The sequence below is a fragment of the Heterodontus francisci genome, chromosome 2 (genome assembly GCF_036365525.1).
Source record: "Heterodontus francisci isolate sHetFra1 chromosome 2, sHetFra1.hap1, whole genome shotgun sequence".
NCBI lineage: Eukaryota > Metazoa > Chordata > Chondrichthyes > Heterodontiformes > Heterodontidae > Heterodontus > Heterodontus francisci.
The window spans coordinates 23,064,161-23,088,475 of record NC_090372.1 but is presented as its reverse complement, the minus strand read 5'-3'; the positions used below and the strand labels follow the sequence as shown (position 1 = coordinate 23,088,475).

Here is a 24,315-nt window from a genome sequence, read left to right as displayed (position 1 = left end):
ACTTTGGATAACGCGTGATATTGTGAGCCCAGTCAAAAAGAAAAAGGAAGCATTCGTAAGGGCTGGAAGGCTGGGAACAGATGAAGCCCTTGAGGAATATAAAGACAGTAGGAAGGAACTTAAGCAAGGAGTTCAGAGGGCTAAAAGGGGTCATGAAAAGTCATTGGCAAACAGGATTAAGGAAAATCCCAAGGCTTTTTATACGTATATAAAGAGCAAGAGGGTAACCAGGGAAAGGGTTGGCCCACTCAAGGACAGAGGAGGGAATCTATGTGTAGAGCCAGAGGAAATGGGCGAGGTACTAAATGAGTACTTTGCATCAGTATTCAACAAATAGAAGGACTTGGTGGATGATGAGTCTAGGGAAGGGAGTGTAGATAGTCTCGGTCATGTCGTTATCAAAAAGGAGGAGGTGTTGGGCGTCTTGCAAAGCATTAAGGTAGATAAGTCCCCAGGGCCTGATGGGATCTACCCTAGAATACTGAGGGAGGCAAGGGAAGAAATTGTTGGGGCCTTGACAGAAATCTTTGCATCCCCATTGGCTACAGGTGAGGTTCCAGAGGACTGGAGAATAGCCAATGTTGTTCCTTTGTTTACGAAGGGTAGCAAGGATAATCCAGGAAATTATAGGCTGGTGAGCCTTAGGTCAGTAGTCGGGAAATTATGAGAGAGGATTCTTTGGGACAGGATTTACTCCCATTTGGAAACAAACAAACTTATTAGCAAGAGACAGCATGGTTTTGTGAAGGGGAGGTCGTGTCTCACTAATTTGATTGAGTTTTTTGAGGAAGTGACGAAGATGATTGATGAAGGAAGGGCAGTGGATGTTATCTATATGGACTTCAGTAAAGCCTTTGACAAGGTCCCTCATGGCAGACTGGTACAAAAGGTAAAGTCACACGGGACCAGAGGTGAGCTGGCAAGATGGATACAGAACTGACTCGGTCATAGAAGACAGAGGGTAGGAGTGGAAGGGTGCTTTTCTGAATGGAGGGCTGTGACTAGTGGTGTTCCACAGGGATCAGTGCTGGCACCTTTGCTGTTTGTAGTATATATAAATGATTTGGAGGAAAATGTAGCTGGTCTGATTAGTAAGTTTGCGGACGACACAAAGGTTGGTGGAGTTGCGGATAGTGATGAGGATTGTCAGAGTATACAGCAGGATATAGATCGGTTGGAGACTTGGGCGGAGAAATGGCAGATGGAGTTTAATCTGGACAAATGTGAGGTAATGCATTTTGGAAGGTCTAAAGCAGGTGGGAAGTATACAGTAAATGGCAGAACCCTTAGGAGTATTGACAGGCAGAGAGATCTGGGCGTACAGGTCCACAGGTCACTGAAAGTGGCAACGCAGGTGGATAAGGTAGTCAAGAAGGCATACGGCATGCTTGCCTTCATTGGTCGAGGCATAGAATATAAAAATTGGCAAGTCATGCTGCAGCTGTACAGAACTTTAGTTAGGCCACACTTAGAATATTGCGTGCAATTCTGGTCACCACACTACCAGAAGGACATGGAGGCTTTGGAGAGGGTACAGAATAGGTTTACTAGGATATTGCCTGGTCTGGAAGGCATTAGCTGTGAGGAGAGGTTGGATAAACTCGGATTGTTTTCACTGGAACGACGGAGGTGGAGGGGCGACATGATAGATGTTTACAAAGTTATGAGCGGCATGGACAGAGTGGATAGTCAGAAGCTTTTTCCCAGGGTGTAAGAGTCAGTTACTAGGGGACATAGGTTTAAGGTGCGAGGGGCAAAGTTTAGAGGGGATGTGCGAGGCAAGTTCTTTACACAGAGGGTGGTGAGTGCCTGGAACTTGCTGCCGGGGGAGGTGGTGGAAGCAGGTAGGATAGCAACGTTTAAGAGGCATCTTGACAAATACATGAATAGGAAGGGAATAGAGAGATATGGTCCCCGGAAGTGCAGAAGGTTTTAGGTTAGGCAGGCATCAAGATTGGGGCAGGCTTGGAGGGCCGAATGGCCTGTTCCTGTGCTGTACTGTTCTTTTTTCTTTGTTATTTGTTCTTTTGACGGGCGTCTCTGTGATGCAATGAAATGTGGGGGTATGGGGTGGGGGGTTGGGATGTGGACGGGGGTGGGGGGGGATTCCATATTGGGCCTTTACTGGACTCTCGGCCTAACCTAATGGCAGTCAGGCAGTTAACTGCTTGCTGTTGAGGATGCCATCCCCTTTGAGGGACAAAATCCCACCACAAGAACTGTCAGAGGCTTGGCAGATAGGCAGTCCCAGAAGCAACACTGGGAGTGGTGGCCGCTGCTGGAAACAGGAGGCTTAGAGCAGCGAAGGTGGAGGAGGTCCTGTGACCAAGGTAGGTGGGGTTGGGGTTGCCGAGGTCAGTCAGGCAAGCCCTGGCGAGGAGTAGAGGATGGTTGGTGAGGGCAGGGGACAGTCTTACTGCAGGGGCAGGCATCACTGCTGGGGGGGCCCTTGGTGAGCCATGGATTGCCCCTAGAGGAGGGACCCCCTAACAGCCCGCGAGGAAGCAACCAGGTCTCCAATTGGAGTCAGGCACCTCTGATGTTGGCTAAATGCCAGCAGAAGTGGCAGGTGGCCTAATTCGCTTCTCAGCAGACGTCCCGTCTGCCATGGTGCCTGCCGCAGACAAAATGGCATGGGAGCAAGAAAATGTCAGAAATGCTTCCCGCACCAACCCAAGCCATTTTGTCTACACCGCCCACCCACCGCCATATCGAAGGGCCAGATAAAATTCAGCCCTTTGTTTCTCGCTGAGGTTCAAGCAGGAGAATTGCTCCCTGAACACTGTGAGTATATATGGCCTCCTGCTTAGACTCCTTTCCCCCACCCTCCCACTTCTCCTCCTCCCTCTTCCAGCAGCTTGTCCTGCTCTGCATCACCTCTGTTTGTTTTCTCAGTCATGCTGCATTCAGAGAAATGCCTATTGGTGTACCATGTCTGTGAGGTTTCTCCAGGAGCTTGGAAGTTAGCAGAAGTTCCCTCAGCACCTGTCACACAACTCCCTGCAGACGTTTGCAACTTGAAACAAATATAGAAAGCACAATAAAGATGTGTAATTGTATCAAAAGCCAGCAGAAATTAACCAGCAATTAACTTGCAAGTAGTTAATGATACCTTTAAATAGCGCTCGGGGAGTGGGCCGTTGGTTTGGGTGGGTAGGGGGGCTTCCTTCCAACTGCTGAACATGTATTCAGGTATTGGCTGGAGAATTGAGAAATGATGCACCAATATGGCATCCAACATGATTCCCCCTACAAGTGTGCATGCTATGGACACCATTTTGGAGCTCTAAAGACACTTGCAGCTTTCAAAAAATGGGCACCAAAGAGCTCGATTTCTCACCCTGTGTATCTGACTTGGCTTAGTGGTAGCATGCTTGCCTCTTTGTCAGGAGTTTATGGGTTCAAGTCCCACTCCAGAGACTTGAGCACAAAATCTTGGCTGATACCCAAGTGCAGTACTGATGGAGTGCTGCATTGTCAGGAGGTGCCAACTTTCAGGAGAAGTGTCAAAATGGAGGCGCTGTCTCAGGAGGATGTAATAGATCCAATGGTGCTATTTCCAAGAAGAGCATGGGAGTTCTCCCTAGTGTCCAGTATTTCATCCCTCAGCCAACATCATTTGAACAGATTATCTGGTCATTGTCACATTGCTACCTGTGGGACCGCTGTGTGTTAATTGGCTACTGTGATTTCTAATTTCAACATTGCTTCAAAAGTACTTCATTGGCTACAAGGCATTTAGACATCCTGAGGTTGTGAAAGCTGCTATGTAAATGCAAGTTCTCTCTCTCACCCTAACTTTCCATAGAACAGACATCAATACTAGGCTGTTCTTGGTGAGTGTAGCTCAGTAACACTCTGGATAGTGCACTGACCCAATAAGCCACTCAAGTTCTATTCTGATTTTGCCTTCCTTCCCAGAGAAGTGCATGACCTCCACTTGGCCTTGGAGCTGGAACCCCACATGTGGTAATGGATAACTAACTCAATAACTGAGTTCGAGCTTTACCCTGTTGGCAGATTCATTTTACGCTGAAGGGCAAATCTGAGCTTCCCTCGTTTAGATTGCACTGCAGAGCCCTGCAGGCCAAGACTCCTGTTCTTTGCTGAGTTGGGTGATCTTAGGGTGGTTGTAGGGCACTAAGTTTGTCACCAGACCCCTGGGGTAAGAAGTGGACAGTCAACTAAGATCCTGGCTGTCTGAAGACACCACTGTTATTTTAAGAACAAAATGGATGATCTGACCTCAAGTAAATCATTCTACAAGTGCCTATTTTATAAGTATCCAGCACATGGTGTAAAAGTCCCAGCAGCATGCTTTAACACACATCCCCCAACCTCTGAAGGGCAGTCCTGTCAGAGCATTGGCATTGTCCGGTCCCCCTCAGCCTTTCTGGCTGTTTTAATTGACCAAAGTAACAAAAAATAGTCATGAACTAAAATGACAGTATTTTCTATTTAAATGTTTGGAGCAGTGGACTGCTGTAGGAGCTGGATTGAATCTGCACAAATCCCATATTTCAATTGGGATTTGTAAGACAAGCAACTTAAAAAAATTCAAAAGGCTATTCCTACTTAACTATGAATTCAACCTGATAAGGAAATAAATATCAACTCGTGAGTCCATTGGTGTACCTTAAGCTTTGCTCCACATGGCTTTCAAAATTAAACATGCACTACAAGATTAAAGATTACATGTAGGTTTGGGTACATAGAATTCCAGTAAGATAGCTCCAACATCCTGGTGAACGTTACTGTAAAATCAACATTACAAATGATACCTACAGACTCTCATCTCGTCTGTGTCTTTAATCTCACCAAGTTCCCCACTGATCGATGATCAGTTGTTCAGGAGGGATCGTCTTCCAATAGCTGGCCAGGCTATGTCGCCTGCTGTCCCACCCCACCTTATGTCCAGAATTGACCCTCACTCTCCCATTGTGCATGAAGTCACTGTGGTCAGTGATGGGGTTTGTCTTTCCCTGCATGATCAATCATGATCAATATCTTTTCCTATATCCCCATCCCACTGCCTGTATGAGCCCACACATACATTCCATTTGCTGAGGATTCAGACTCGAATAGAATAAATAATGACACTGGCAAAGGTATAGAATTACTTAATTCTGAAACGTTCTTTATTGAGCTATGCTTCAAAATCACAAGGATATGAATAGCACACTGATAGCTGATGAACAGGTGAATAACACCACACAGGATTATCAACAAAACTCACAAACTGACCTCTTTCAATTCAGTTGTGTCCTCATTTATAAATACCCCATAGAAGCTCAATCTTCCCAATCCACAGGACAACTGGCCTGTCTTACTTTAAACTATGAGAACAAAGGTTTACACATCCAGTTACCTGGATGATATCCATAAAGCTGAATCTTCCACACAGCTTTGCACTTCAATCTCTTCAACTCAACCACAGAAAACTGGCACTTCCCTTCCAGCTCTCCGTTTTAACTCAACTAGGAGACTCAAGGGTTACATGTTCCCTGAATGATTCTCACGAGCTTTTCTTACCCAGCCGGTCCCCTGTAGTCTCTGTTCACACCTGGAGCGCTGATCAGACGCCTAGGGGAAAAGATGCAACTTCTGACGCATTGGCCAAGGGTCTGGCTGTACTGCGATGAACAAAGGAAGGTACGCCTTTCTTATATCCCTCTGTACATGTGTTCAGAACTGGTGGCAATTAGGGATTTGTTACTCCCTGCACAGTCAGTTCCGTGAGTGGTCAAGGGTGATGTTGCCAGCAGATGCTAGTGATAAGGACAAAGTAGATGGTCTCTATTGCCCACCATGCTGTGAATGTCTGTCCCTCTTTCAATCACCCAGGTGTCTTCCTTCTCCCTGTTTCAAGGTTTCTTGCTCCCCTGACTGTAATGGCAACCATGGAACCAGAGGAAGTTATGAGATTCCCTTAATGAGGTTCATCCTGCCAGTTTTTTGATAACTATAGGTATTTGTACCATTGGAATGTTTGCACTAAGAACAGATCCCATACCTGATTTCTTATAATTGCAGGCTTTTGGTCATTTATTGTCCATATCTTGTCTTAGGAATGCAGCACACAGTGAATTGCCCAGGTTTTCCTTACTATCTTTCATTCCCTTCACCCTTGTGTTCCCACAAAGATCAAGCTAGCAAATTCAACAGTGGCCAATTCAATTTAATATATCATGCCTATGTACATTCTCAGAGCATAGCAGGCATAACTGTAGTCATGGTAAGCAGCTGAAAATTGACCAATTACATCATCATTTCAGTCCCTATTTACAAAACCTTTTTAAAAAGGCGGAATAAACTTTTTATCCTGTAAATCTGGATTCAAATCCATGGCACCCGCCAAAGAATGACTGCAATACTACTGGGATTACAGCATCTGTGGAGACAGAAGCAGAGTTAACGTTTCAGGTCTGTGACCTTTCACCAGAATAGGCCTGAAACGTTAACTGTGTTTCTCTCTCCACAGATGCTGCCAGGCCTGCTGAGTATTTCCAGCATTTCTTGTTTTTATTTCAGATTTCCAGCATCCGCAGTACTTTGCTTTTATGCTACCAGCATTACATTCATTTATTGCTATATTTAAGAGCTGCCTTCTGCCCATTTCTTTCAGACTATGATGTAGAGGGCCATTACAATCCATCGGATGGAGGGGTTAGTTTCCTACCTACTGCTGCAAGCAATGAATCGGATGAAATAAGAACTGGTAATATACCTTGTCTATAGAACTGTTCAGTGGTGAATGCTTCTTAGGATGTTTCCTCTGCTTATATTGTATTTGTAGTCTATCCCCCCGAATGGACTGGAGGTTTACTCTGGGTATCAATGACTCAAGACTACCAAATTATTGTTCACACATAGCACGTTTATTCAGTGTTTCAAAATCTTATCTTCAACAGAGATTATACTCACGCATCCATATTAAGCTAGGTTACTTAGGTTCATCCGAGAGTTGGAACGGAGCAGATGATCAGTCCTCCCCTTCCGATTCTCCAAGTAGTTGAGCAGACTACTTAGTCCTGAGCTAGCTAGCCAGCACTTCGGAGAACGCTTTCTTTTACCCTGTTCCATGCATGCTGCCTGCATGATCAGCTCGGGATGGGCCGGACCTGACTACCCGATGTACAGTGATTGGTCGGTCAGCTGTTGCTAACGCTGTGGTAGCGTTTCGTCAGCCACAGTCGGTCAACCTTTTACCAGTTTTGACATCTGCTTATTTTTGGTAGCCTCATCCCTCAAGTTTTGACCACATTGCATAGCTAGTTCTCTGTTCATCAGCCCTTGTCTGATACCAAGGCATTACTTCACTCCACTGACCCCCAGTCTCTAAGCAACCAGCCCACATGGCACGTGTTACAAATTTAACAGTAAGTTAGACATGCCTTCATCAGACCTCGCAGGTGTTAGCACATCCACTTCCCCTTCAGCAGTTCAGTTACACCACATTGCTATCTCATCACATATCCTATGTCCCTGTTGTGGACTTGCTTACCACTTTTAGCTACGCACACTACTTTCCCCCACATACCAGGTTGCATACAGTTCACGGGTTGGATGGTAGTCGTCTACATATTGGAGTCTAAAAGTTGCATTCGAAAACTCCAGCTGGTGTGAACAGCCTCCTGGAAAGAGTCTTGCACTTTAGGGCATTAGTTCACTTGTTAAAGTTTGCATTGATGTACACCACTTTGCATCAACACAATTCCCCATTCATTTACAATATCCTGGTAACTTGTCAAAATATTGGATTATAAATAAACTGTGAAGGGCTTTCCAAATAGCTCTTGAAGGACCTCGATTCAATCTTCAGTCTTTACTAAGCATAAATTGAGAGAGCTGGGGTCTATGTGCACAAATCATGGAAGGTGGCAGAGCAGATAGAGAAACAGGTTAGAAAGGCATACGGGATCTTGGGCTTTATAAATGGAGGCTTGGACTACAAAAGCAAGGAAGTCATGATGAACCTCTATAAAACACTAGTACACTAGTTTGGCCACAACTGGGCTATTGTGTCCAATTTTGGGCACCGCAACTTAGGAAGGATGTAAAGGCCTAAGAGAAGATCCAGAAAAGATTTACTAGAATGGTTCCAGGGATGAGAGACTTCAGTTGTGTGGATAGATTAAAGAAGCTGGGCTTGTTCTCATTAGACATGGAAGGTTGAGAGGAAACCTGTTCAAAATCATGAGGGGTCTAAACAGAGTAGATAGATGGAAACTGTTCCCATTGGTGGGAGGATCTAGTACCAGAGAATACAGATTGAAGATGATTGGCAAAAGAACCAAAGGTGAGATGAGGAAAAACCTTTAAACACAGTGAGCAGTTACAATCCAGAATGCTTGAGAGGATGGTGGAGGCAGATTCTATTGTAGTTTTCAAAAGGGAATAAGTTCGTGAAGGGAAATTTTGCAGGGCTATGAGGAAAGGGTGGGGGAGTGGGACTAACTTATTGTTGGCTAATAAAACAAAAAAGAATACTATGGAAAATGCTGTAATCACTCAGCATGTCAGGTAGCATCTACGGAGAGAGGAAGGAACTGTTGATATCCATTCTGGTGAAAGTATATGTTCTTTTTCAAAGCTTCCCATGACACATTAGAGGTTGTATACTTCTACTCTTGAACCACCTTGTTGCATTCCAACATTTGTACCTTGGGCAATTACACATTGTGTTTCCACAACTGCGCAGTCAGTATAGGTTTCAGCAGATGTCACTCTATAGATCCTATTACATGCTCTCAAACTCTAGAATTGCTGGATTTTGAACAGTACTTCCTATAACCCAACTTCCTAGTGATGGTTCCTGTAGAGAAGTGTCATGGCGCACTCTAGCCTTTACTTTAATAGGGCTTCATTAAGCCTTTGCTTAGAATCTAACATTATACTGTTTGTCCTTGGCCGTAAGATGATTAGATTAGTCCTTCAGTTGAATTTGCCTACTTGTGAATCATTCAGTGATTTTTTCAACTAATTCTTATTTTGCAATATTAAATAATGCCTACAGGAATCGATAACCTGAGTTTTTCCACTGAGGAGGATCAGCCGATTTTTCCAATGAGTCCACCGTGGATGTCTAATGAAGAAACTGTAGTTCTATCCCAGTGGGCCCGTTTACAGTCCGCAGGCAGTCCCAACAACTTAAGGCACCTCAGACCCTTGCAGAACCACAGCGGATCCACTGATTCATTTTTGTTAGCGGATATCTCAGAGGAGCATCCATTGTCTTTCCTACATGAATCATCACTGTAATTACATTATTCACCTTACCCCATTGCTTTACAGAAAACAGCCTGTTGATCTCAAAGCTGCCTAAAAATTGTTTCATAGCAACGATACCATTTTCAAATGCATTTGTATTAAGGTTTGAGTAATGGTTTTGTTTTCATGGAATTAAAGACAAAATTACTGAATATCTAGGTGAAGGGAAAATAGTTAGAAGCAGCCAGCATCGATTTCAGAAAGGAAGATTGTGCTTGATGAACCTGATTGAGGAGGTGACAGGAGGAAATGCAGTAGATGTGGTGCACATGGTCTTTCAGAAGGACTTAGACAAGGTATCACACAGGAGACTATTGGAAAAGATTAAGGGTGTGGAATTAGGGAAAATGTAGCAAATTGGTTTAAAAACTATTTAGGAGGGAGCAAACAGAGCGCAGGGCAGTTTATCAAAGCGGTTGGAAGTTGGTAGAGGTGTCTTAGATGGTTCTGTTCCAGATCAATTTCTGTTCACTGTATATGTTAGTGATTTGGATAAGGGCTAGAGGGAATGATAAAATCAACTTTGCAGATGATGCCAAAATCGGAGGATTAGTAAGTTATTCTGAATCTAGTGGACGCTGCAAGAGGGTCTTAATAAGATGGTGGAATAGGCAAAAGAACTGGCACATAGAGTTCAATGTCAGTAAATATGAGGTGCTACAGTTTGATTTTAAAAAAAATTATCATTATTCTTGGGGGAAGGCTGGCTGACATTGAAGAGCAGAAAAAATTGGGGTTCAAGTTCACAAAACATTAATAGCAGCACCTTGAGTAGATAAACTAACACAATACCAGGTTTCATGGTGAGAGGTATAGAATATAAAAGTGGAGATGTAATTGTGAATACATATAAACCTGAGTAAGACAGTTGGAGAATTGTGTGCAGGTTTGGTCTCCACACTATAGGAAAGATGTTGAGGTAACAGAGGGTACAATACAGATTGAGTAGGATGCTGGCTGGTTTGAGGAAATATAAATATGAAGAAGCAGTAGAAAAAGTGGGGTTTTTATAAGAGAAGAGAATAATGGGGCTGATTTGACCAGTGTTTTAAGCTATGAAGTGATAGGACAGAGTAGGTAGAAACACTGTTTATTGATTGTTCTAGACTAAACCAAAGGGATATAGAAAGATAAGAGATAGCCTGAAAGATAGATTTCATTCAGATAGCAGGAAAACCTTTTTATTATGCTAAGAATAGCAATATTAGAAAACATCAGTTTAAAAGCAATTTTAATCCGAGATCCCAAAGGTATCTGCCAAAGGTACTCAAATCTTAAAACAGTTGTTTTCAGTGTTTGTCCCATAATTCAGTCTATTGTTACGATCTCTCCTAAATCTACGAACAGGTTCTCCAATGCAGCGTCACTTTAATGTTCTATCTGTGTTTAAGTTAATGTGCTATTTTTCCTCTCTCACCTAACTTTATCATTTCTCTCTCTCTTTCAGATCTTCTGTCAACAGCTTGTGGTTCTGTTTGAATGGATTTTAAGTGTGATCAATGAGATATTGATGGAATACGAGACATCTTACAGATTGTTGCACAGTTCTGTAATCTGCAATTTTTTCACTTTCCCATCTTCTTTCCAAAAAATAACAGAAGTGACTAACATAACATAGTAGATATTCCTCCACATGGTGCTGTGGATTGTATACAGCTCATGAAAAAATGAGCGAAGGCCTGTTGTCTCCAACTCATTTCAGGAGCAAGGTTGGGTAGCCTTAGCTCAGTTATTTGTAGGTGCAGATTCACAGTGACTATATTTTGACACCAATTGCTGATCTCTATTATAGAGGCAAGAGAGATGGCTTTAGGGAATGGAGGCATCGCACTGGTGTGATAACAGATACCAGAGTGTTTGGGGTGATGGCCAATTCTTATGATGGAGTGGAGGGAGTTGTGGGAACTCTGCATCTGGTGCATGCAATGTCTGATTGAGGAATGTTTAATGCTGATACTGACTTGAAAGTCATCCTTTGACTAGCACTGATATTCCTGAACTTACATACAAGTGCATACTAGGTCTAAGTGGTGGAAGATTGAAGGGAAACCAACACTTCATAGGATTCAATAAAGAAATTATTCTGCCCCTTTGACTTTTATCTTGAGCATTCAGGCTATTAACATATGGAAGCTTAAGCTGTTTACAAATGACTTTGAGATTCATGCACATTCTTTGGGTTGTGGGAATTGCATCTCCCTACTTTCTCACATCACTAACTCTTATATGTTGTGACTCTGTGCTGTTTGTTGAACTTTGCAGATTGAATTGCCTGTTCATTAACTCTTGTTTTCATTCACTGAAATTCTTATTAACTGATTTAGCTTTCTCTCTCGCACTTCCATTATCATATGGTTCCTACTGTTTAACAGAACAATTTTTTCCCTTCTCTTTGTTGTGTCTGTCTTGCTATTTATCCCTGGATTGAGTTGCACATTGCTGAGAGTAATATCAGACTCGAGTAGAAAAGTCATAAGACAGGCAGTCAAAGATCTCGGATAACAAAATAAACTGAGGCTCGAGTATGTTTTTAAAACCTTATTGAATGCATATTATGAGACTGCCTTTAATTCCATCTTATAAAAGTTTTGTTAGTGTTGTATATGATTTATTGATATTTTAAGTTGTACAATTTCTGGTTAATTAATATATACAGCTCCCTGATCCTTTTAGATTGATCTCAGTGAGCTTCTATAGTCCTGTTGATTGAAATGAATTGATAACTGGAAGTTTAGAGTCATCTTATTTCTTGGCTGTCTGATAACTATGGCATACTAGAATATTACTCCAAATACTTCAGAACTCCCCTATTGACTTAATGCAATTTTAAGAAAAAATAGCAATATTTTTACAATGTGTGAGCTGAGTTTCTATAACAGAATGCTGTCATCTTACATTGAATGTGGTGCCGTCTTGAGAATGTCCTACAGATTTTTCACTGACTGAAGGATCCTGAGCCTCTCGGTGAAAACTCTTGCCTCAGATTATTGCTGATGGCCTGTAAATTCAAACCCTTACCAAGCCAATTTAATATTTACCAGTTCTCAAGAAAAATGGAATACAGTCAGAGATTATTAACTTATTAACTTTGGACCCAATGCAGCATTGTCCTTTCAGTTATTTTGTTCTTATTGGACATTCTTAAGGGGCTAGATTGTAGAAAGTATCACAAATGTGACCATTTTCTGCTCTTGTTGAGTTACTTCCTGACAAAGTGCTTACCATTACTATCTAGGGCTAAGGTGACAATTTTGTGAAGAGAATGATATAATTTTCAGGTTTTGAGCATGTAAATGTTGCTTCCTGTGTTCATATACTGACTCAGCTTTTTTGTCATGCAGGTAACTCTAAGTCAATCCCAAGTCCTCCTCCATTGCCTAGCCCTTCCACCTTGGATGAGAAACAAATTTCCAGGAAAGAAGACCAAGTAAGCCAAGATGATCTTAGATCTGAGAGACCCTCGAGAATCTTCCCATCTTATCTCCAGAAGACCTGGGTGCAGAACTATTCTTCACTGGAAAATGTAGAATCCCAAGTGTCCACCATTTCAGAACATGTGGCTGCACAAGAAGAGAGTTCCACTGAAATTGTTTTGAAAGCAACTGTTGATGTTACCAGTGAAGCAAAGCTTAATGAAGAAGACCATCCTACTCAGGTTGGCAGCGAAGCACTCGACGTGAAAATACAATGTGATGAAACACTGAATGAAGAGATGGAGGACAACAGTCCAAAAGACCCTGGTGTGCAAGAGCAGAAGCCATTGATCAGTAAGGACTCTAAGATGCACTCTGCGGCAGCCAAGCGGGTGCAGAATCGGCGATCTTTTCACCGGCCCAAGCCTTTGCGTTATCCAGTTCTCCAGAAACTTGGGTCTCTCCCAGTCTCTTGTCACATTCCTCCTCATTCCTTGGAACAAGAAGAAACACAATTTTAAGCACAACAGTCCTCCACTTCACCAGCAATTGCATAGAACCTTTTAATTAGTGAGCTGAGCATCTTCTGGTTATGCCATATATCTCCAGAATATGCATTTCATGCACAGGCACAAGAACAAGCTCCACAAGGGTACATCAATCTTTGATTGTAGAGGGGGAAATTGATGCAGCTACACTAAAGAGTATGGAATTAATATCCACAGTTTTCTATAAAACACAAATATATGTACAGGAGGGGGGAACAAATCTTAATACAACCATGGAAATGCAGAAAAGTTCCTGTTTTAAAATTTATTGGGAAATCATTGTATTTATAGATGTTCTTTTATATTCAATTTATTTTTAGATGTTTTGTGCTGTAGGCATTTTATCACAGTTCATGCTTTGCTTTAGAATTTTGTTATAAGGACAAATACAAGGACAATAGTCATCAGTGATGAGGTGCTGTAAAATTTATGAGGTGTGAAAGTTAACTGACCAGTGGACCTCCAGGAAATTGGAGGTCAAAGATTAAAAAATGGCAACAGAAGCGCAGGCAATGTTGTTTGAACAAATATGTGAAAACCTGACATCCTGTGCCGAGAAGTTCAAGAGAATATTAACATTGCTGCTGTCACAGCATGTGAGAAAAGGACGAGGCACAGTGGTGGAAGATCATCATTGTATCACCAGGCTTTAGCACACATGTTTTGAGATTTTTTTCTAAGATACTGTGACTTATCAACTCAAACTGCAACAAAAGTCAAAATGGTGCAATTTGGGTTAAGAGGGAGTCTTTCCATGCAAGCAGGATTTCAAATAGTTTGTCTAGACAGGACTAGCATTTAAGCTTGTCCTTTGGAATGCAGGAGGGAATATTCTGGTGGATGCACAATAAGTCTTGTTGACGACTAAAAGTAGTTCATGAACGCTTCCGTATTTATTCCCCCATTTTGATGAAAGGAACCTAGATATTCTCATCTGATTACTGGTGCTCTGAAGTTCCTGATACCAGAAGTGGGGACTGGTTGTAGCAATGATTGGCTTTTCTCCCCAGCAGATGGGAGAATGAGACATTCAACCACCACAGGCCAGCTGCAATTGTTTGTCTTCCAAAGATTGTGTTAGAGCTTTCCTTGATTGCCATTAGTCTACACTCCAAAAGATGCAACTCTCCCACCCCCACATTTCAATGCTCGAAGGGCAACATTATTTACTCCCTGAGTGGCCCTGATCAGTACACCAAGTATTTTAAATTGATCAAAATGGGAACTGGGGAAGTGAAAGCTGCCAACCTTTTTTGCAAGTAACATAATATATCATATTAGGGATATACTCACCACCATTGGTTTGAGTGTCAATGGAAGAGGAACATGCTAGGCCAAGGTCAGTGAATGCCATCGAGGTTCAATTTTTCACCTGCCCCTCTTCTCAATCCCCTTCACCCTTCCAATTCATGACAGATGTTCACTGTATGATGTAAGCTGCATGGCTGTAGATTTACATTTAACCAAAAGGCGACTTTTGTGTATCTGTTTCCTTTAGACGTAAACTTAAATATCTGGCCCATGGAGTGATAATGTAGGCATTACAATGCAGCAGATCTGCAGCCTTAGAAATTCTGTTCTCTTGGCCAATGACATTGAGATTCCAGATGTGAAATTACACTTCACTTTATCTTATGTTTTATGAAATGCGCTATCTCCGATTGGCAGAGTTGATTCCCAGCCTCAGCCATAACTACTCTATAACCAAACACTAGGAAGCATGTAGGAGTTCCCAGAGGTAATGGCTGCCTCTCTCTCCTTCCTACTCAGTTGAGGTAAGGTATCCATTGTGTGGGAAATAACTTAATTCAACTGTATAATTATTCACGTAACATTCAGCCACATATAATGAACAACTGGATTTCAAGACTATTTTAGACACAACAAAAGAAATTATTTCACTTTTATTTCTGTAGAAACACGTTATTTTGGGCTGATTTTTTTTCAATGTAAAATAATGGACATTATATGTGAAATAACTTGTTAATGTGACACTGCCTTGGAAAAGCCTGATTCTTTTGTATGCCAGTTGTTTTTCTTACTCGGTTTCTCTTCTATTTTTAGATTTTTTTGTGTATTTCCTTTTCCTCCTTCTCTCCTTTTGTTAAACAATGGATTAGGTCCTATATGGGTCTCTGGCACGTCTGTGAACTTCAAAGTGTTGGTTAACGGTGTAAATAAGGTTTGATGGGCTGAATTTTAGATGCTGATTTATTGGGATGAAATGATAACTATTGACTTTAATAAGGATTCTACAAGGGTACATTGTTGTTTGTCTCTTACCCCTATCTCCATTTGTCAGCCAGTCAAGTGTTGTAAATGATCCAAATCTGACATTATTTTGTCTGCAGTTTGGTAAAATGAACTGTACATTGATGTATCTCCCAGTTCTGCTTAATATGTCTTCCACATGTTTTATACTTGCTGATTAACACCCTATCATGTCCAAAGTTTTACTAGCTCATGTTGGGAGTAAAAATATATTTTAAAATAAAATTTTAAAAGGAAATAATGGATCTTTTAATCTAATAAAATTGCCAGTCATTCATCAGGAATATAAAATAATTTTGGGTGTGTGCCAAACTACTTGTTACTGTAACTTTTTATCTAGTTTGGTTTTATAGAGAGCTCACTGACGTAAGGGCATTTATTGCTTTGTACATCATACCGCTAAAATGGTGACAAACCAAACATTTTGAAATTCAGACCAATTTTTTGATTTCTTTTTTTTTTAAGTATTAATCTGAGATTGTTGACCTTCTGATTTATATGTGATCTATTGATCATGTGGTTGAATTTGGGGCTGTAGCTATTTGGCGGGATAATCCAATTTGAACAACTCTTTCAGATTTAGTTCTTGCTCACCTAATGAGAGGTTACTGTTACTGGTAATACACATTTTCTGATGTAACTCCTGTCTCCCTCTCTGTCAGGCTTGGCTCAGTGGTAGCACTCAGCTCTGAGCTAGAAGGTTGTGAGTTCAAGCCCCACTCCAGAGACTTCAGAGGTGCAATCTTTAGGATGACTCATAAAGCTGAGGCCCCATCTACCTATTCAGGTAGATGTACAAGATCTCATGGCTTTTTTTTCGAGGAATAGGGGAGTCTTCTCCTTTGTCCTGTCCCACATTCATCCTTCAACCAACACCACCAAAACAGATTAACTCGTCCTTTATCTCGTTGTTTGTGGGACGTTGCTGTGTATAAAATTGGCTGCTGTGTTGCCTATATAACAATGATTACACTTCAAAAATAATTAATTGGCTGTGAAACACACTGGGATGTCCTTAGGATATGAAAGAAGTTGTATAAATGTGAAGTTTGTTTGTCTTTCTTGGTGTATAACCTGTCACAGACATAACTTCTGGCACCAATATTCTTCAATTAGCCAACTGGTTGACAGCTGGAAGAATTTGAAGTCCACCATTGCAAGTGCATTGCAATTGTTCATACATTGTAGGGGACTCGTGCGTTTAGAGTATCTGCCTTCCAAGTTGTTAGCAGCCAAAATCATAATTGCCTAATCTGGAATGTACATATTTTGAAGACTTTTGAAGAGGGGCTCCTCATGTGATTTCACTAATTGTAACTATGTAGATTGGTGTGTCATCAAAATGCCATCACTATGACAACACCAAGCTGTTCAAGCTCTGCCAACTGTTGGCATCAAGAGGGTGAAATTTGTTGGCCCCCTTTTACACCACATCCAATGTTATTTTCCTTTGACTTTAATGGTAAAGAAAGTTGGACGAGGTGTAAAAGGCTGTTTCTAGTTTTATGCTATGGTCAAAATGAACTTCACCCCCAAAATCCTTTACAGAACCAATGCCAAAATGGCAAAGAGTATTCATCACTGCATAAATACGTTTACGCAGACATGTTGAGGTGGAACCCCGTAGCAGGTAGTGGTGCAAAATGGATGGTATCGAATCAGCCATGCATTATATGCAACGCCTGAATCTCAGTTCTACAGCAGTCAATGGAATTGAAAATCAGACACTTCATATAACGGGCGACCAATCCGATATTGCTTGTCTTGCACCACTGCCCGAGATGAATTTCAACCCCATTGTATATATTAACATATACATAGTAATATATACAAAGCAGCCATGGTGGTTGATTTGCAGTTTTTAGTGGTCTGATGGGACTATTTACACTTCTAACAGTGATAGTTTGATTTTTGTATCTCCTCCTCCGCTTAGCTCTCCCTCATTGCTGCCTCCTGCCAATCTGCTTCCTCCTTCAGCCATAAGTCATGGCCTGTTCACAAAACCATGGCCAGTATTACTCTGTGATTCTATCTTTGTTTTCAAATCCCTCCATGGCCTTGCCCCTCTCTACCTCTGTGACCTCCTCCAGCCCTACAAGTCTCTGAGATCTCTGCGCTCCTCCAATTCTGACCTCTTGTACATTTCTGATTTTCATCGGCCCTCCATTGGCTGTCCTTCAGCTGCCTAGGCCTCAAACGCTAAAATTTCCTCCCCAAATCTCTCCACCTCTTTACCGCTCTTAAGACACTTTTTAAAATCCCTTTGATCAAGCTATTGGTCACCTGACATAATATCTCCTCATGTGGCTCTGTGCCAATTTTTGTCCCATTAAACTGCTGTGAAATGTCTTGGGACATTTTACGACGTTAAAGCTGCTACATAAATGTAAGTTGTTGTTGATGGGAGATGCTTTTTTCTTTTCCTTTCTATCCCCTCTTCATGGAAAAGGTACAGCCATGCCAATTTAAGCTTCCCACATAGTAGCTCATGTAACATCCCAATTGTCAAATTCTGACACTTTATTCCAGTTGGTTTTGCCCAAAATAGTTCAACTGGTTTAACCTAGTCTTTGTTCCTAACCATTATCTTTAACGGTCAACAGAATATGCCCAATGAGAAAGTGGAATTCTAGTTGAGGCTTGGTCTTTCCACTGATATGAAGTAGAGTGGGATTTATATTTAAAACATTGTATCTTGACCACTTTGCTCCTGTTGAGGTTTTGGGATCATGTTTTCAATTTCCTAGAGTTGTTATTCATCTTTAGAATGACTTCTGATTCAGTAGTTTGAAGGTGCCTTGGGTTAATTATCATCTCCGGAATTTGTTTTGATTCTGCTTTCATCATTCAACCATCTAAACTGAATCTGAACTTTTAGTACATCATTGACAAGTAACTGGCATTCTCAACCAGATTTGTATTGTTGGCTGAATACACACGTCACCTTCCATTACATTACATATACCATAGAACCATAGAAAAATTACGGCACAGAAGGAGGCCATTCAGCCCGTCATGTCCGCGCCGGCCGAAAAATCTAGCCACCCAATCTAATCCCACCTTCCAGCAACTGGCCCATAGCCTTGCCGGCTACAGCACTTCAGGTGCATGCCCAGGTATCTTGTAAAAGAATTGAGGGTTTCTGCCTCCACCACTATTCCTGGCAGTGAATTCCAGACACCCACCACCCTCTGGGTGAAAAGGTTTTTCCTCATGTCCCCTTTAATCCTTCTACCAATCACCTTAAATCTGTGCCTCCTGGTAATCCTCTCCGCTAGGGGAAACAGGTCCTTCCTGTCTACTCTACCTATTCCCCTCATAATTTTATATGCCTCTATTAGGTCACCCCTCATCCTCCTCTGTTCTAAGGAAAAAAACCCTAGCCTATCCAATCTTCCCTCATAGCTGCAACTTTCGAACCCTGGCGACATTCTTGTAAATCTCCTCTGTACTCTCTCCAGAGCAATTATGTCCTTTCTGTAATGTGGTGACCAGAACTGTATGCAATACTCCAGCTGTGGCCTAACCAGTGTTTTATACAGTTCCAGCATTACATCACTGCTTTTGAATTCTATACCTCAGCCAACAAAGGAAAGCATTCCATATGTCTTCTTCACCACTCTATCTACCTGTCCTGCCACCTTCAGGGACCCGTGGGCATGCACTCCAACATCTCTCACTTCTTCTACACCTCTCAATATCCTCCTGTTTATTGAGTATTCCCTTGTTTTATTTGCCCTTCCCAAATGCATTACCTCACACTTATCTGGATTAAATTCCATTTACCACTTTTCCGCCCACTCAATCAAATCATTGATATCTTTCTGGAGTCTATGGCTATCCTCTTCACTATCAACTACAGGGCCAATTTTTGTGTCATCAGCAAATTTCCCAATCATTCCTCCCACATTTAAATCCAAATCATTTATATACACCACAAACAGCAAGGGACCTAACACTGAGCCCTGTGGAACACCACTGGAAGCAGCTTTCCATTCACAAAAACATCTGTTGACTACTACCCTTTGTTTTCTGGCCCTGAGCCAATTCTGGATCCAACCTGTCCCATTCCCCTGTATCCCATGAGTTTTCATTTTACTGACCAGTCTGCCATGTGGGACCTTGTCAAATGCCTTACTAAAATCCATGTAAACCACATCCACTGCACTACCCTCATCAATCCTTCTTGTTAATTCCTCAAAAAACTCAAGTTAGTAAGACATGACCTTCCCTTAACAAATCCATGCTGACTATCCCTGATTAATCCGTGTCTTTCTAAGTGGCAGTTTATCCTGTCCCTCAGAATAGATTCTAACAATTTACCCACCACCGAGGTCAGACTGACCAGCCTATAATTATTTGGCTTTTCCCTCGCACCCTTTTTAAACAATGATACAATGTTCGCAGACCTCCAATCGTCTGGTACCTCTCCTGTATCCAGTGAGGATTTGAAGATGATCCTCAGCGCATCCACTATTTCCTCCCTGGCTTCCTTTAACAATGTGGGATGCAATCAATCCGGCCCTGGCGATTTATCCACTTTCAAGGATGTCAGACCCTCTTGTACTTTCGCATTATGCTTATCGTATCTAATATTTCACACTCCTCTTTAACTACAATGCCTACAGCAACCCTCTGCTTTGTGAAGACAGAGACAAAAAACTCATTAAGAACCCTGCCCACATCTTCTGCACCCACGCATAAGTTCCCTTGTACATCTTTGATAGGCCCTACCCTTTCCTTAGTTATCCTCTTGCTCTTAATGCACTGATAAAACATCTTCGGGTTTTCCTTGATTTTACCTGCCAATAATTTTTCACTTCCTCTCTTTGTTTTTTTAATTTCCTTTCTTACTTCACCCCCGCACTTTCTATACTCCTCTAAGCTTTCTAAAGTATTAAGATTTTTATGATCGTCATAAGCTTTCTTTTTCTGCTTTAACTTACCCTGTAAGCTTCTAGATAACCAGGGGCTCTAGATTTGGCAGTACCACCCTTTATCTTTGTGGGGACATGCCTACACTGTGCCTGTAAAATCTTGCTTTTGAATGCCTCCCACTGGTTTGCCACTGATTTTCCTTCAAGTAGCTGTATCCAGTCCACTTTCGCCAGGACACCTCTCAGCTTCTTAAAATTTGCCTTCCCCCAATTTAGATCTCTTACTCCTGTTTTATCTTTGTCCTTTTCCATGATTATGCTAAAACTTACTGTATTATGGTCACTATCTCCAAAATGGTCACCCACTGTTACTTCCTCCACTTGCCCAGCTTCATTACTGAATGAAGACTAAATCTAGAATTGCGCCCCCTCTCATTGGGCTTGTTATGTGCTGGCTAAAAACTGCGTTCAAGAATTTTGTCCCCTCTGTGCCCCTCACACTGTATGTATCCCAGTTGATATTGGGGTAGTTGAAATCCCTAACTATTATTGCCCTATAGTTTTTGCACTCATAAATCTGCCTACATATTTGTTGTTCTACCTCCCTCTCACTATTTGGGGGTCTATAGTACACTCCTAGTAGTGTGGCTGCCCCTTTTTTATTTCTGAGCTCCACCCATATGGCCTCATTTGATGATTCATTTAGCATATCATCCCTCCTCAAAGTTGTTATTGATTCCTTAACTAATAATGCTGCACCCCCCTCCTTTTTATCTCCCTCTCTATCCCTGCTGAAAATTCTATATCCAGGGATGTTGAGTTGCCATTCTTGTCCCTCCTTCAGCTAAGTTTCCATTCTAGCAACGGTATCGTATTGCCATGTGTCTATCTGTGCACTCAGCTCATCGGCTTTATTTACTATACTCCTTGCATTTAAATAAATACCCTTTAACACTGCCAAATTCCTGTGCTGCACACTTTTTAACCTTTGCTTCTTCTATCTTTTAGAGTCACTCGCTAATTTTCTGCCTCTTGTTCCCTGCCCTGAAATTGTCCTATCTAAGACTGCACTCAGGTTCCCATCCGCTGCCAAGCTAGTTTAAACCATCTCCAACAGCACTAGCAAACCTTCCTGCAAGGATATTTGTCCCAGTCCTGTTCAGGTGTAGACCATCTGGCTTGTCGCACCTTCCTCAGAACCGGTCCCAATGCTCCAGAAATCTGAAGCCCTCCCTCCTGCACTATCTCTCCAGCCATGCATTCATCTGGTGTATTCTCCTATTTCTATACTCACTAGCATATGGCTTTGGGAGTAATACAGAGATTACTACCTTTGAGGTCCTGCTTGCTAATCTCGTTCCTAACTCCCTAAACTCAGCCTGTAGGACGTCAACCCTCTTTCTTCCTATATCGTTGGTACCAATGTGGACCACAATCTCTGGCTGTACACTCTCGTCCTCCAAAATGCTCAGTAGCTGCTCGGTGATATCCATGACCCTTGCACCATGGAGGCAACATACCATCCTGGAATCATGTCTACGACCACAGAAACTCTTATCTGTTCTCCTAACTATAGAATCCCCTATCATTATTGCTCTCTTGTCTTTTCTCCTCCCTCCCTGCACAACTGAGCCACCCATGGTGCTCTGGTCATGACTCTCGCCGCACTCTCCAGAGGAACCCTCTCTCCCATCGGTACTCAGAACTGAATACCGGTTAGAAAGTGGGATACTACCTCGAGACTAAAAGCTGAGTTTTATTTCAGTGACGGGGTTCCCAATAATGGGCAGGAAGGCGGGGGTGGCGACCCTGTGTCAGCTATTTATCAGACCCCCAGCCGAATTCAACAGTGGGCAGGTAATTAACTGCCTGCCATCAGGGATGCCGTCCCTTTTAAGGGTCATGACCGTGCCCCAAGAGCCGCCAGCCAATTAGGGGGCTGGCAGCTCAGCAGCACCAGGAGCAGTGGCCACTGCAGGAGGCCCAGAACAGCCAACATGGTGAAGACCCTGGGGTCAAGTGGTGTTGGGTTTGCTGGGACCAGTTAGGCAGGCTCCGGCAAAGGGGTGGGGGTTTGGTTGGTGAGGGCAGGAGGGGTCTTGCCACGAGGGTGACCATTGCTGCCGGGGGAGGGAGGGGCTTTCTGTGGGCCATGGATTGCCCCCAGAGGAGGGACCACCCCCGAGCCCTCTAGGAGGCCACCAGGTCTCATTTGGCAGTGTCTTCATGCGGTGGCAGGCCCCTCCAATGTTGGCTAAATACCAGTGGAGGCAGCCCTTAATGGGAAATTTAAGTGGCTTAATTGGCCTCCCAGATAACTTTCCATTCATCACAGTGTCCGCCGCAGACAAATAGTATTGGGGCAGGAAAATGTCGGCCACTCCGCCTGATACCACTCCATGCCATTTTGTCTGCCTCTCAGCCGTCTCCAAGGGCTGGATTTAGATTAATGAACCAATTAAACACCCAACACATGACATGTTTATAATAGTTATACAGCACAGAAACTGGCCCTTCGGCCCATCGTGCCAAATGGTGCTGGCTATCAAGCACCTAACTATTCTAATCCCATTTTCCAGCACTTGGCCTGTATCCTTGTGTGCTATGGCATTTCAAGTGCTCATCTAAATACTTCTTAAATGTTGTGAGGGTTCCTGCCTCTACCACCTCTTCAGGCAGTGCGCTCCAGATTCCAACCATCCTCTGGGTGGAAATTTTTTTCCTCAAATCCCCTCTAAACCTCCTGCCCCTTACCTTAAATCTATGCCCCCTGGTTATTGATCCCTCCGCTAAGGGAAAAAGTTTCTTCCTATCTAACCTATCAATGCCCCTCATAATTTTGTATACCTCTATCATGTCCCCCCTCAGCCTTCTCTGCTTTAAGGAAAACAACCCTAGCCTTTTCAGTCTCTCTTCATAGCTGAAATGCTCCAACCCAGGCAACATCCTGGTGAATCTCCTCTGCACCCTCTCCAGTGCAATCACATCCTTCCTATAGTGTGGTGCCCAGAACTGTACACAGTACTCCATCTGTGGCCTAACTAGCATTTTATACAGTTCCATCATAACCTCCCTGCTCATATTCTATTCCTTGGCTGATAAAGGCAAGTATCCCATATGCCTTCCTAACCACCTTATCTACCTGTGCTGCTGCCTTCAGTGATCTATGGACAAGTGCACCAAGGTCCCTCTGACCCTCTGTACTTCCTAGGGTCCTACCATCCATTGTGTATTCCCTTGCCTTGTTAGTCCTCCCAAAATGCATCACCTCACACTTCTCAGGAGTTAATTCCATTTGCCACTGCTCTGCTCATCTTACCAGCCCATCTATATCATCCTGTAATCTAAGGCTTTCCTCATCACTATTTACGACACCACCAATTTTCATGTAATTTGCAAACGTACTGATCATACCTCCTATATTTACATCTAAATCATTAACGTACACTACAAACAGCAAGGGTCCCAGCGCCGATTCCTGTGGTCCACCACTGGTCACAGGCTTCCACTCGCAAAAACAACCCTCGACCATCACCCTTTGCCTCCTGCCACTAAGCCAATTTTCGATCCAATTTGCCAAATTGCCCTGGATCCCATGGGCTCTTACCTTCTTAAACAATCTCCCATGCGGGACCTTATCAAAAGCCTTACTGAAGTCCATGTAGACTGCATCAACTGCTTTACCCTCATCTACACATCTAGTCACCGCCTCGGAAAATTCAATCAAGTTAGTTAGACGTTAAGGGCTGCTGGCGATATCAAGGTGCAGCTTGAGTAGTTGATCAACATCACCTGATATTGTGTTTGAAAGACATCCAGCTCATGTTGGACTTGATGGATGAGAGTATTTTCCTTTTGCCACTAGTGGGCATCATGTCAGAGCAAAATCATCAGCTCCATCACTCATAATCTCATTTGAACTGAACTGCTATGGTA

At 42.6% G+C, this 24,315-nt stretch overlaps 1 protein-coding gene across 1 annotated transcript in view; it reads left to right on the top strand.

Moving 5' to 3' along the window:
* Positions 1 to 9,261, top strand: part of LOC137382896 (sodium/hydrogen exchanger 3-like) — a 131,049-nt gene extending 121,788 nt beyond the window's left edge. Inside the window, exons 15-16 of the mRNA XM_068055477.1 lie at positions 6,626 to 6,718; positions 9,017 to 9,261. Coding sequence (XP_067911578.1) covers positions 6,626 to 6,718; positions 9,017 to 9,261 — 338 coding nt within the window. The remainder of the gene's footprint in view (positions 1 to 6,625; positions 6,719 to 9,016) is intronic.
* Positions 9,262 to 24,315: the final 15,054 nt, after the last annotated feature.